General features: G+C 26.7%; 1 protein-coding gene across 8 annotated transcripts in view; it reads left to right on the forward strand.

Annotated features, from left to right (window-relative positions):
* LOC107449700 (uncharacterized) overlaps window positions 1-15,129 on the forward strand; it is a 567,179-nt gene that overhangs the window by 357,171 nt on the left and 194,879 nt on the right. For 6 of the 8 annotated variants that reach the window (XM_071187673.2, XM_071187674.2, XM_043043921.3 and 3 more), the window contains one exon: window positions 5,330-5,378. The exons of the other annotated variants lie outside the window; for them this stretch is intronic. In XM_071187673.2, coding sequence (XP_071043774.1) covers window positions 5,330-5,378 — 49 coding nt within the window. The remainder of the gene's footprint in view (window positions 1-5,329; window positions 5,379-15,129) is intronic. 8 annotated transcript variants of the gene reach the window in all.

The raw sequence follows: 15,129 nt of genomic DNA on the forward strand, positions 1-15,129 counted from the left end.
CATAATATATAGAGGAATTGATTAAAACTTTTCAGCATGTGAAAAATATTTTGATGGATTTAGGAGATGATGGATTTAGGATTGACTAGAAGTAATTTGCAAAAACTACTTATTTTTTAAGAACGTCTTTACTTGTAAAAAAATACTCTCAATTTTTTTTAACTCTAGAAATATTTTTTTTCTTTGCAGATTAATTTGTATAAATCAGTCTTACATCAACTTATTTAGAATTTTTTTTTCCTTTGAAGATTAATTTGTATAAAACAGTCCAACTTCAACTTATTTAGAATTTTTTTTTTCCTTTGAAGATCAATTTGTATAAAACAGTCCAACATCAACTTATTTAGAATTTTTTTTCCTTTGAAGATTAATTTGTATAAAACAGTCCAACATCAACTTATTCAGAATTTTTTTTCTTTGCAGATTAATTTGTATAAAACAGTCAGTCTAATATCAACTTATTTAGAAATCTTTTTTTTTCCCTTGAAGATTAATTTTTATAAAACTGTCAAAGATCAACTTGTTTAGAAATATTTTTTTCCTTTGTAGATAAATTTGTATAAAACAGTTCAACGCCAGCTTATACTTTTAAAATTAATCTTAACTACATTTTATACAAATCTTTGGTACTATTTAAGTGAGTGTTTTTATGAATGTCTTCACAAACGTTTGCTCTTTAAAATAAATGTTCGTGAAAAACTGGAAAACTATTAATATTTTTTAGATAAATCTTAAGCACAGTTTTATTTATGGAATCATTATTTTAATCATGTATTTACAGCAACAGAAAAGTTTGTTTATTTACACATGCACAAAAGTTTCTTTAAAGTTTCATTTGTGAGTTAAAGCTATAAAACTACACACTACACATATTCTTAAGACGAATCTTTTTCCGATTTTCGTTAATTCAAAGCACGTTAAAAATAGATTTATTTGTTAAAAATTATAAGATATGTTCTTTAAAATTTTGTTCGTCGGAACCAATTTATGAAAAACTTGAAAACTAGTAAAAATAATTTTCACCTCTAAAAATTCTCCTGAATTATTAATTCAGTAGTTGGAATCCAATTAATCTAAAGTTATCAATATATACTATCTTTATATTTTTATTTATACTTTTATTTATACTTTCCTTATAGAACTTATACTTTTCCAGTATATTGCGAATGTTTTTAAAGGCCAATTACTTTATGCTTTAAAATATTATAAAATAGAACACAAAATATATTTCGTAACTAGAAATAATCATATTAAAAAACTTAACAGTTTATGGTGTTAAGTATTTTTATGTAATCTAATAATTAGTGTAATCGTTAATGTCATTTTCTTTATAATAATTACAATTTATAAAAGAATAATTATTTTTAGGTAAAATGAGCATCTGTCTTTCGAATGGGCCCATATGTCAAAGTTCATATAAATTTTTTCTTTAATTCCTTACGTTTAATCTGTCCTTTTTTGTATTATTTATATTTTTACGGCACGTGTATATACATTTTGTTTTTAGTTACTATTTACAGGGTGCGTAGCGTTTTTAAAAAGTGCTTACGGGTGCTTATTTTCGATTTTCTTTTTTAAAAGCCCTTAAAGGTGCTTTTTTCATTGGGCGTTTTTAAAAAGTGCTTAATTTTCCCTTTTTCAAAATGAGATTTTTCCTTTACTATGTTGATTTTCGCTTCGAATTATGCAAAAAGACACAGTTCAAATTGTTCTATTCAATGTTTTCACAATTAATTCAACCACAATCTATTTCGGCGTATTGTAAGTCCGTAGCGTATGAAAACGCCATTCGTTTTACACGATTCAAAATTTCATGATTTTTGACAATTGTCAAAAACAATGCCAAAAGGCTTTTTTTTTGACGTGACGGTTAAAACAAGATAAAACAGTCAATTATCAAAAACTTTCCAACCCTGCCTAATCATGATATTTTTTTAAAGTGCTTAAAAATATTTTTTGAGTGCTTAAAAGGTGCTTATTTTTTGTTGAATAATTTGGCTACGCACCCTGATTTAGTGTTGTACAGAAACTTAAAACTGAAAAAAAAGGGAAACTTAATACATTAATTGACTATCCAGTAAAGAAACATAATTTCTAAGCAAACATCTATGTTCAAATCTTCATTTGCCACTAGCAACATCAACAAAATTCGTAATTAAGTACATAATGCAAAAAATAATTACTGTCTTCTCATTTACTATATTAAACAAGACTATCTGAAAATTTTGTGAGCATGTTTTCTTATTATTGTTAATTGTTTTTCTTTTCATAAACTTCTTTGTGGTATTCAATAAGTTACAGAAACATTTCTATATTTCGATTTGGCTGAGTGCCTGCGCACACATCCATGTAGTACATAAAAAAAATACTTTTGAATATGCCTTAAGTAAGGAATACGCTTGACGAAGTATGGTGTATGTATGTGCTTAGAACTAGTTTCTACAGAAAAAATCTAAAACTGCTATTGGCGATATCTCTTGAGGCTATTATTAAGACTTACATTTGCCGACGTTATTTTCCGGTTTTAACTTCAAAGGGTTGGCTTGAGTCTCTAAAGAAGTCCGCCAGTGGGCGTTATCTTGTTGTGTCAGTTATCGCCACTAAGCTATCGGAGTGGAAATTTCATGCTTACCGGATGCCTTGATATCCGCCCATTATTTTATATCATGGATGAAAAAAAAAATCTTTTCTTTTCTCTGAATAATTGTCTAAAAGTTATTAGATCTTATTTGAAAACATGCACCGTATTAATATTATCCTTTTGTTTTATGTCATTTTTTGAATGCAATAAAATTAGTTTTTCATTGGTTTTCACCATCAAAATAATGTAACGCAATTGATTTATTTCTATTAATATCTGTTATCATTCACGATGGTATGGTTTTGTTTTCTTACGTATTTATTTAATCTTACAAAATCAAAAATTTAGTTAAAAACGAGAACTTTTCAAAGCGTCTATACACAAAGAATAATGGTCATTTTTGTTATACAGACACTAAAGAAGGTTACTTTTATCGAACCGTAACACTATAGTATGTCTATTTCTGTACTTTATGTATGTTTTTTTTTCACGTTGTATTTTATTTTATTCAATCAAATATATTCACCAACTTGCTAAAAAAAATTATCGCAAGAAGTTTATTTTTTAATTATAATTGTTATATTTTCCGATGGGATGGTTGTTTTTTACCTATTGATTTACGGCTAATTATGTAAATGTTTAATTATTATTTACCATAGCAATAGTATTATTAAAATGTCAATGTTATTAAAATGTCTATCACGATCCTTAGTAGTTCTTAATAATCCTCCAAATTTTGACAGTTGACATTTCCATCTTCCGTAGTTCATATTTCCATGATGAATTTCATTAAAAATTAATGTCTGTTTGGATTTTATTTAATATAACTATGAACGGTTGTCCGTGAAACTTTAATTTTTTTCGACTCCAAATATCCTTATATTTTCTCCTCAAAACATTTTCTTTCATTCGCTCTAAGAATTCTTAACGAAATTATTTATCTAATTCCTAAATGAATTCTAATTTTACCTAAAACTTATTAAATATAACTGATAAGGTGATATCTCTATTTCAACTACAGCTCTGTAATCGAAATTATCAATCGAAACAGTTTCTTCATTTCTTTTTTTTTTCGGAAAATGTCTTTTTTTTTTTCATTTCCTTTACGATATTAAAAATAAGCTGACACTAACTTTTATTGTCTAATTGCTTTTACACTCTCAGAATGAAACTCTCACTTCTGACGATTCAACAATCACTGAGCAGTATTTCGTTAATTTTGATAATAATTTTGCCACGAAATTGAGTGAATTGTGACGAAACGTGAATTCTCAAATATATGGCGAAAATGTTTTCTCAACTCGAAACCTAATCATAGTGTATTATGGGAATATAGTTAACTGGAATGACGAAACTGGAATAAAGACTATACTATCGAAAATAAAGTGAGGACATACAGTTAACGGCTTGTATGATGGTCAAGGAGTTGGTCTCATACCAGAAAGATCTAGGGCCCGAATCCCACTTTGGGCATGGGTGTGAATTATCTCTCTGTTCTATTCATCCATGTGTTATGTCACATGCATGACGCCCGCGTAAAAGTGATAATTAAAAACGTTAGGATTTTTTTTCTTGGAAAAACATAGAATTACGAAATATTTCCTTCATTTTGGCGGATTTCATTTCCTCGAAGAAGTGATGACAATTATTTCGTCACTGGCGAAACTTTTTCTCGGAGTTATATATCAGGAAACGGTTTCGTCAAAAACGAAGAAAGTTTCATGGTATTTGAGCATCCATTTTTTACAGCGTACTTTTATTATTTGAGATTATTTTATTCGTTTAAATATTTTTAATAAAAATAATTTTTTGGATGCAGTATTTCTTACATATCAATTTCAGAGCTCTGTTGGCGAGTTTAAGTTGTAAAGAAAATTGTTAAAATCTCTTTTAGGTGGTAAATTATTTCTAATTGAAATAAATTCTGTATCTTATCAAGATTTTATTATTAAATTTTTTTAAACTATATTTAAATTATATTCATACATTTCTTTAGAACACTTTGCTTATCCTGACTAGTAGCTTTGCAAAATTTCAGTTTTTACTTTCATCTGAGTGTAAACAGAATAATTAAAAATTATATTGAATTATAAAATGTTTTAATTTCAAGAAAGTTGTTTTGTAGTTTAAATTTTCTAGTAAATGTATTTTGCATCTCTTCATATGCTTAATTTTTCTACACATCTGTAAAAACCTGTTGAACCGAACTTTAATAGGGGATAAATTTTCCATAAACTTCACTGAAGTTTGAAAGTGAACTATATTTCCATTCAAATTGAACCACAGTATTGTAAAAACAAGTTAATTTTGCTTAATAATGATGTTTCAACTTGGTATTGCTATTAAACTTCCTACAAATTTGTGCGTAATAATTATGGTTCAACTTTGCATTGTTATTAAACTTCCTAAATATTTGTGCGTAATAATAATGATTCAACTTGGTATTGTTATAAAATTTCTTACAAATTTTAACAATATCTAAACACTCTAAAATTTCTTACTATGTATGAGAACCTTAATGCAGTAAAATGAACTACTGTATTTGGTGATAATGAAATTAAGAAAATACTCCATGATTTTATGACTTTAAGTATTTTTTTCTCAAGCTAATGATTTTTGCATGATATTTATTAATATTTTATAACGTATGCTGTAATGAATATATATGTATATAATTTTATTTGTTTTCGATCTTCATTTATTGTATAAAAATATATGATTTTTAACTTTTGAACTATTTTTTTCCAGAGTAAAATGAACACTTTCGATCCTCTAAATGCATCTTCGATGCACAAAGGTAAGTATTTTTATTTATTCTCAGTGTTTGTGATTTATTGGTTGTTGAGTGGCGGGAGCAAAGATCCTGTGGCATATTTTTTAAACGAGACCCTACTAATTTTAATGCTTATTATCACTTTATATATTGTTGATGATTCAAAGAACTGCAGAATAATGAATCAAAAAACAAACTAGTAAATTTATTTTTACTCATATTTGCCTTGTGGCTTATTGAAGAATGTAATGATATTACTTTAAACTATGTGTTATTATTATTATTATTATTTTTTTTTTTTGCATATTTTTATAAGATACGACTATGTGTTGTATAATGTTGTGAACTGTGCGAATTTTATTGAACTTCTTTACCCGTCGACTTTCACAACCAATAAATGATACACTACTGGGTGGAACCTGTTGGCAAGTAGCGTTTTACGAATATGCCCATACATTTATGGGAACCTGTTGGCAAGTAGCGTTTTATAAATATGCCCATACAATTATGATTTTTTTTTTTTTAATCTTCTCAAAGTTGTTGCTGCGTTTTAAAAAAAAAAAAGCCTTGGGGTCTATTGCTACGCCACTTTTCAACATCTTTTGTCATTTTTTCTTCTCTTTTATTGTTTAGGCTTGCAACAAATGCTTTTTTCTTATTAAATTCTTTGAAAGACATAATTTAAATATATATTCTTTTCACCCAAGGCATTTATTGCAGCAACACTAATCTTAATTTGATACATGAAGCCTTTTTTCAAGCCTTTACATTAAATTGTTTATCAAATATTATAAATAAATAGCTTTCATAACATTGTAACTGCAAATGATAAATATAAATACGTATTTCATTGCATCTTTAAATATATCCGGTATAACAGCTCAAATATTTGTACCGAAGACATATTTTAGTCCACTTTTCTCGAAATTGGTTAAAGGTAAGTATTAAGTTAAGTCTTATTTGATGTGACACGATAAAGTAAGTAAAAGGTGAGTATTTACATTTAAGACGCTGTTGCCGGATATTCGAATTGAATTTAGTTTATCTTATAAATATTTTGATTATTTTAAAGATTTACAGGAAGATCTTATGAAGAAACTATCCGTTCTTTTGAAACTACTCTAGGCTCTATTTTTATTTAAAAAGAAAACACAAACTGTAAGCACTCCTTGAAGAAAGTTAGATATAACTATGCTATTAGAAAATCCACCCAAAATATGAGCTATTGTTGTGTATATAACTAAATATTTGGAGGGAAAAAAATAATGACTGTTTGTCCTATTAGTAACTGTTTTTATTATTTTAGGTGAAAAATTTGTCAAATTTTGATTTATTTCGAAAAAAGATGCTAAGAAGAAATTATCTGTTTTTCTAAAACGAATTTAAGTTTTGTTCAGTGAAATTAATTAAGTGAAATAAAAAGAAATCGTAAACACTGCGATTAAATATTAGACAGTGTTCAGCTATTACAGATGTATCTAAACTAAATTACACTAAACCTTTAAAAATATAATAATTGTTTTAAATATTTTTGACGGTTCATCTGATGTTGGATCTGTTTTTATTTTTTTTATTTTTTTTCTGTTTTATTATTTTCTAAGCATAGGAATTGGGAAAAAAAAAAAAAAAAAAAAAAAAAAACAGTATTAAAATTGTCGAGAGATTTAGCCCTATCGTGTATCTCAACCACAATTATAAGGTGTAAGCTAAATCTTTAAAAAAAATCTTACGACTGACTGTTTTAAATATTTTTGACAATTAACTGTAGAAGCCCTCAAAGAAGCTATTTATTCTCTAGAAATTAATCTAGATTCTGTTTCGATTTAAAAAGAATGCAAAATTAGGTTATTTGTCTAAGACTATATCTTAAATTTAAGCTAATATTTTATGTAACTAAGTTTTTAAATCTTAAACGTTTCAGATTTTTGAAAAACAAAAAGGTATTAAGAAGTAATACTTTGAACCTAAAACAAGTTATAAAACTTATTTAGATTAAATGGTATTCGTCGGTACTTAAGTTATACTATCAAAATAGTACATACAGCAAACAGCAAAATAGTATTTGTATACGCAGTAATTTTTTTAAATTATTTTTAATGGTAATGGGGCAATACTAACACGATTGTCTTGTCACGGAATGAAGGATGATATTTTATATCATGAAGCTATTAGACATAATTAGAGTTGTTAGAAATCATAATTTTGTTTTGCTTATTAATCTTATAAATGTATAAAAAAAAAAGAATAGTTCTCTCTGTATGAGATTTTATTTTTTGTATATGCAGTTACCAAATCTAAGATGAAATGAAAAAAAAAATTGATTAATAAGGCTTCAAAAGAAAGCAAGAACGAAAAACATTGTTAAATTTCCATGATTCCAAATAAACAACTTTAATCATTTATTTCTCTATAAGTGTTTACCAAAGCTCGTCACAAACGAATTCTTCAAAATATTTTTAGAATGGAACACTTATTACACTTATTATTTCAATTCTTAAAATTTAAATTAGTTTTTGTAAAACGTAATAGGTTTTAAATAAAAAATATTTATTTATCGACTATTTTTTTAACTACGCTATTTTCTTTATTTTATTATACTTTTTTTTAAAATAATCGTTTAATGTTTCTTAAACGTTAAAATGAAAAATTTCAAAATATTATAATGCTACAAAAACCAAAATGATGTAAAATTGCTCAATAGATTAAAAAAACTTTCAACTTTTATACATAGTATTCATATACATAAAGTAGCAAAGTTTCATGAATTCTATCAAAAGGCATTAAGACTTTAATAAACATACAAAACAGTTTTTTAGTCAACAAAAGCATTCCACTGTAGGCAAGTTCAAATAAACTCTTGAAAAAATAGTTCAAACATATTTTCCTAGTCTTAAAATTTAAATAGTTTTTCTTTTCTATAATGAGTTTGAAATCCAAGAAAACATAAAAAAAAAAAAAGTTTTAAAAAATAAACACAGCGTCACTAAAAACATTTTACTTCGTTTCGCAAAACCCCTTTAGACGTTTTAAAAAACTACTTTTATTGGAGGTGGTTTCGGTAAAGTGTTTATTCTAGCTACGGCAGCAGTGTTCAATCTCTTTTTAAGTCATATATTTTCTTCTTTTTATTGGATGCTAACTGCCGTTTTATTGGATACCAAAAGATCTTTTACCCCATCCCTTCTGATTCACTTAATCAAGCAACAAAATGAGACTCTAAAATGGTAGACACTTTGAGAAATGGACACCCAAAAAGGAACGAACGAAAAGAAGAAAAAATAAACTTACACATAAGGATGAAGAAGCCAAAAAAAAAAGGGGGAAAAGATTAAAAAAATATATCAGAAGCTTTAGCCATTGAATTGAAACGGAGCATGGGGTGGGGAGAAAAAAAAATGATAAAAAACGGGACGAGATAAATAATGAAATAATAAAAGGAAGAAAAAAAAAACTAAATTTTCTCCGCAATCGTAAAACGATTTGTTCCCCACCCCCTTCTATCCAATCGATGGGACACCACATTCCTTTAAGAGAAACGTCACCGTCTCTCCTCTTCTTTTTCTCTCTCCCCGCGAAAGAGCAGGAATCGTCTGTTGTTTGCAAACACTGTGTTTCGTCATCGCTTTGCAACCACGTGACCCGAGCCGATTTATTGGAGGGCTTGTGACGTCACACTAGGAAGTGATGCTCCTAACTTTTAGAGATTCTTTTTCTTTCTTGTGGCTACCCCTGGCGCTTTTGTTTTCCATTTTCACTTTTGTTTCCGTGAGGGGTGCGCCCGCTTTTATTTGTTTTAACTTATTATTTTATTTTTTTACTGCTTTTTTCCCCCTGGGACTTCATTTGACTGTCTATTACGCTATAATAATCCTACCGTTTGTTATTAAATGTCTCTAAGAGGCTTTCTTTTTATTTTTTGTAATTTAACTTTTTCGCGTCTTTTATGTTTTGGAGCGTGATTAATATTAATTTTTGTTTTTAAATTGATTTTAAAAAGAGCTTTTCAAGAAGTGTCGATTTTCCGAAAATTATTTACAAAATTATTATTAAGATTACGCGTGTAATTAACGATTGTTATTAATAAAATTTGTTGGCGTTGTGTTTAATTCGATGAATGCGATATTTTTTTGAAATACAAACATTTTTTCTAAAAAAATCATTACATTAATTTTTTTAGCTGACTTTTTTCGACACTTCTTTAATTTTTCCCTCTAATTTTAGGAAAGAATAGAGTTTTAAAATAATAATAATATATCTAAAGCAAATAATTTTGTTTATTTAGCACACTAATTTTAGAATAATTTTTATCACGTGTTTGTTGCTAATGGTTAGTTAATTCTTAATAACTGTGTATTTAATTTAATCTTTGAATTCGATTAAAATTATCTGCATATTTAATATGCCTTATAGAAAAATCAACTCAAAACATTTTTTTTAGGCTCATTTAAAGCTAAAAAGAAACTCAAATGAAATAGTAAAATTCGTTACACCTTTTTTCTTAAAACAATTTTTTTTGTCAATGAAAAAAGTTACCGTGAAGAAAAAGAAAAAAAATCTTATCAAATTTATAAGGCGTGTGTTTTTTGTGTAAATTAAATTTTTATGGATAGATATGAAATTTTTATTTATATATGTTTCAAATAAATATTTAGATTCCTTTTTGTTTTATTACATTTCCAAAATAGTTGAGATGATATTAGTTTTTTTTTTTTTTTATGAAAATCTAATTAAGTTTAATGATATCATTTTCAGAAGTAAATACTTATGAATTTTTAAGGATGCTTCTTATGAATTCCATATGAATAGTATTTATATAGATTTAATTATTTATCTTCTAAAGTTTTGAATGTTAATTCGTTGATTTATTTCGAAAATGTTACAAAATTAACAATTGCAAGGAGACAAATGAGTGACCTCCATAGGTGGCGCCATCTTGCGAACAGATATATGCTTTAATAAGTAACCAAAGGGTTAAGTGCGGAAAACTTAAGTTTTGGCTTACGTTTTTTAATATTTTTCTTTTGATGTTTTTAAACTTTCTTTCACTAAACAATTTAAATTATAAAATATTACAGATTTCTTGTTGATTTTCTTGAAATTTATTTATTCATTTATTTTTTTAATAAAACAAATGGAAATATTTTTTTTTTTAATTCAGTATATAGCGAAAACAAATTAATCGTTTCGGTAATTAATAAAATTTTATTTAAAGAAAAACTTTTTTATTAAAATGTATGCAACAGTGTATGCATTTTTATAGCAATTCTTTTATAGGTTACTTACATATTTTATTGTAAAAACGCTTTTTAACTGCCTTATTTTGAATAGAAAAATAAATATAATGAATTCTCAAAATTAAAAATTCTGTTCTTTACAGAGCTTGTTTAAATTTACTAGAATTATGGAAGAAGTTCCAGCTGCCGTCTTGGAAAATAATTATTAAATTTTTAATACGCTTATTTAAATATTTTTACACGTTATTCGCTCAATTTATGGTTAACTTTTTAACAAGCTGTAGTTTTGATTGTAAAACTAGTTAACAAAGAGCAAACCATTGTTGTCTATACAAACAGAGAGCATATTTACAGCTGGTTTTAAACTGTTACTTGGAAACACCTTTTTTACGATTACCATTTCTGCTTTTTACTGCAAAATTTTAATGCTAGCAAAATACTTATTGCTGATACTTATTTTCACGCATTGTATAGAAGACAAATTATAACTAAGCCTAACTTTGAGAAGTCTTTAATAATAGAAATCAGCTGAAAACTTCCAACCAGCTATGAAATCGATAGTAAAATCATATTTTTAATGTTTTATATTCAGATTATATGAGTTTTAAAGTAATTACTTGATTAAAGTTGTAGATTACAATCAACGAAACTTTTTCATACAATATTTTTTATTAAATTCAATTCCTTTTATAAAATTATGTACAGTAAACTATTATTAATAATAATATGACAAATAATTCCACTTACGTCATTGACATAAAATTAGATTACAATTTTTTAAAGTATTTAGATAGTTCAAAATGTTAAATTTTTGATGAAATTGAATTGAGGTAAAAATTTCAAATAAAAAGTTTAATAAATGAATAATGATAATAAATGATCTTGCTTAAACGTTTTTATATTTTTATCATTATTTTGGTTATCATAAACTTTTTTCTGTAATTAATCAACTGTCATGTATTTAATATTAAGAAAAAATAATGATAATAAACTAGGAAATAAAACAAATAAAAATACCAGTTTAAAATTTTTAAACGTATTCATTTAAGTATCAGTCCAACTCAAGAGAAATATTTTATAAAATATGTATTTGTTTCATGATAAGTTGTGTTTTTATAAAATAACTAATGAAAATTATTGTAGTATTTTATCCAATTATGTTGTTTCCTAAACTTTTACTTTATAGGCTTGATCGTACTAAGAAATAATAAATAGATACTAGCGCTTCTAAAATTTTAAAACATTTCGAAAACATATTAATTAGTCATAAATTATGAAAGTTTTTAACATGCGCTTTATCTCACGAAGCTCTTCAGCAGTCAAATATTTCTTTGAATTTGTTTAAAAATTTAAAACTGAATAATTTCATCAAACATATCTTGTTATCATCGATCCATAAAAGTAAAAACAAAAAACGATACATAATAATAATTTACATCTTGTTTTCTTTAATGAATATTTGAAATTATCAAACATCAAATACTCAAAACACCATTCTGCACGAAATTTAATAATACTAAATCATTATTTTTTAAAACATCACACTTCAATTTAATTTTTTTTAATTCTCATACTACGATGAAACGCAAAATTGATTGAATAATTTAAATAATTAAAAACGTGTTTACACAGAAACATTAATTTACGTTTTCGAAAGGAATCTGTTTCTAATTTTTCGAATTAATTATTTATTTTCGCATACGATTCTCCATCATCAAACGGTTTTCAAGATCAGCCTATCTACTATTTAGACACATTTTTTAGAATAATCACTGAATCTCATTGAAGCATGAAAATGATTTGGTTCGTATCTTCGCTCGCAATTTCGGCGTATCACATACCCCTTAAAATTAAAAAGTAATTATTTAGAGGGGGGCGGAATAATAAAACTGCTACCTTTTTTCCCTCCTGCCTTTATACTTCATTCAAAGTAGGAAATCTTCAGCCGCAATTATATCTATTTGCTTTGATTTCTTCGTTTTAATTACAAACATAAAAGAATTCCCTTTAGGTTATAACTATAAGCTTCTATAGGAACACAAACAGAGCCGATAAATAGGGAAGAGCGCAATTAAAAGAAATAAGCGCCTAGCTTCTATATTCAAATAAGCATTCATAAGTGAACATTATTAAAAAAATAAAAAACAGAAGCTTTGCTTGTTTTCCATTTGCCTATTGAATAATACAACCATACACACACACGTGTATACTGGGGAAAATTAAAATCTTCCTAAAGAAGAGGTCCCGCTGTATTTGCTCTTAATTCGCAAGAAAAATTTCTTCGCTCTTTCTACAGAAGTTGGGATAGCAGTAATTGGGGAGTTAATTAAAATTGTCGAATATTTCTTCCCTCCTTCCCCCCTTCTTTGCAAGAAGCTACGGGCACACTATCTCGATTATCAAAAAGGGGCTGCTTCCTAATTACGTTACACGTGGAACGTAAATACTGTCTGCCTTCTCTTTTTTTTATTCCTTCGAGGAAAAAAAAAAAAGAATTATAATAATAAAAAAGACCGTCCGTTAATAACGGGAGTTGGGAATTATATCATTACGGGGACAAGTTTGCGAAGAAGGGGGAAGAAAAAAAAAGAATTGGGTTGAAAAAATAGAAATTGTTGAAAAAATTGAATACGCGAATGACAGTGCTTAAAAGTTGTTAAATTTACCTAAATAATGATTTTGTTACTGTGGAAGAGAGTAAAGAGGGTAGTGTAATAAAAATATAAAAGGTATAATTAAATTAATAAGAATAACTAAACCTAACCGAGTGAATAAATTGGGAAGTATTTAAAAAAATATCATTATGGGTATCTTTAAAGATCTGTTTCAGGCTTAATTTATTTAAATGAGAAATTAAAACTATGCAACATTGCATATTCACTTTTCTTAACGTTTCTATGAAAAAAATTGTGTATTAAACTCATAAGTGATTTAATATAGTTGCTTTTTTTATTTATAAGTGTTTTGTTTAAAGAAGTTTTCCGGTCCATTGCATGGAACCAAGTAATAGTTTTCAGTGATAAAGGATTTTTTTAAAACTAAAATTGCGATAAAGCTTTAACCATATAATAGGCAAAGAATACCTTTTTTTTTCGAAAGCATAAAAACTGAACTCAGTTAATTTTTTCTTCGTTTTTATTTTTGAAGAACAGTGAAATATTAGTAATATAAGGCTTCTACTTTCAATTAGCGGTAGACAATGTAAGAAAATACTCGCCTATTTATAACATTTATGAACCGCTACCCCTATTATGATAGAACTTTTCACATCATTATAATATAGAAAGTCCGTTGTAAATTTGCTAAATACAAGTTCGCAACCTTTATAATCAATTAATTCCGTTTTGATCTTCGTTTGAATAAATTTACGTATTTAAATAAAAAAGATAAGTGATTTATTTATTTTATTATTTGCAAAAATAAATTTGAGTCCTAATACAATTGTTTTAGCCTAAGTTTAAAAAAGTTATAAAGTATAATTGAGACTATGACTTACATTTTTAAAATTGTGTAATTGAAAAAGATGCTCATAGTTATTGACCAGATATTTTTTGTTTTAATTTTTGTTTGTTGAGAAACTGACAACCTATAAATTAAAATATTTATCACAGTTTGCTTAATATTTAAAATTAACTTAAGATTCCGACCATGAAAATGAAATAACAGTTTATCCTCCCATCCTTACATCACTTTTCAACTACTAAAGAATGAATGGTTAATCTTTTAATAATACACCCACCTAATTTATCCCATGTGATTACTATATCTATCTAATGATCATAAAGCTAATGTAAACAAAAGGCTCATTTCATTGCATTGTATTCAAATAATAAGAGAACAGCAATGGATTTGTGAATAATTAAAATCAATGTCGGAATGGACCCCTGATGATGGACATGAGTGCTGCCTCCCTTATTTTACCCCCAACCTCCTCCGATGCGGAAGAAGAAGGGGAGTTTTGGAGGGGTAAGCCGGTGGTTACCTTGGCAACTGCATGACCCTTGTTAGAGTTGGTTGGGAGGGTTCCTAAAGTCCAGCAGGAAAGATGCGTCCCTTACTTCTGGCTCCCTCTGTATTAGATTTTTCGTTAGATATCGGCTCTTCATGGACAGTTTTAAAATGACCACTGCTACACTTTTAAATATTCAACATAAATAATATTCAGCATAATTATTCAACATTTTAAAAGCGTTTTTATTTTTTCTTACTTTTTTACGAGAGATTATATGTTGTTGTTTTTGCACTTTTAATTATATAAAAAAAAAAAAAAAAAAAAAAAAAAAGCATATTGAGTTTTTTTTTTTTTTTAAAAAAAATTTCTTACGTTTTTTCAGTTTAAATTTTTTATAAACTATTTTTTATGTTTTTTTCGTTTTTTTTTTAAAAACTTCTCTATGAATATTTATGTACGTTATTCTGATTACGTCCTATGGAAAAGTAATAATTTGTCTAAATTATTATGATTCTTTTTTAATAGTAACTTAAATGAAACAGCTATTTTTACACAGATTACCTAACGTATGATAAAACTTTACTTTCTT

The sequence above is a fragment of the Parasteatoda tepidariorum genome, chromosome 11 (genome assembly GCF_982258835.1).
Source record: "Parasteatoda tepidariorum strain Cologne lab strain chromosome 11, Ptep-v5.0, whole genome shotgun sequence".
Classification (NCBI taxonomy): Eukaryota; Metazoa; Arthropoda; class Arachnida; order Araneae; family Theridiidae; genus Parasteatoda; species Parasteatoda tepidariorum.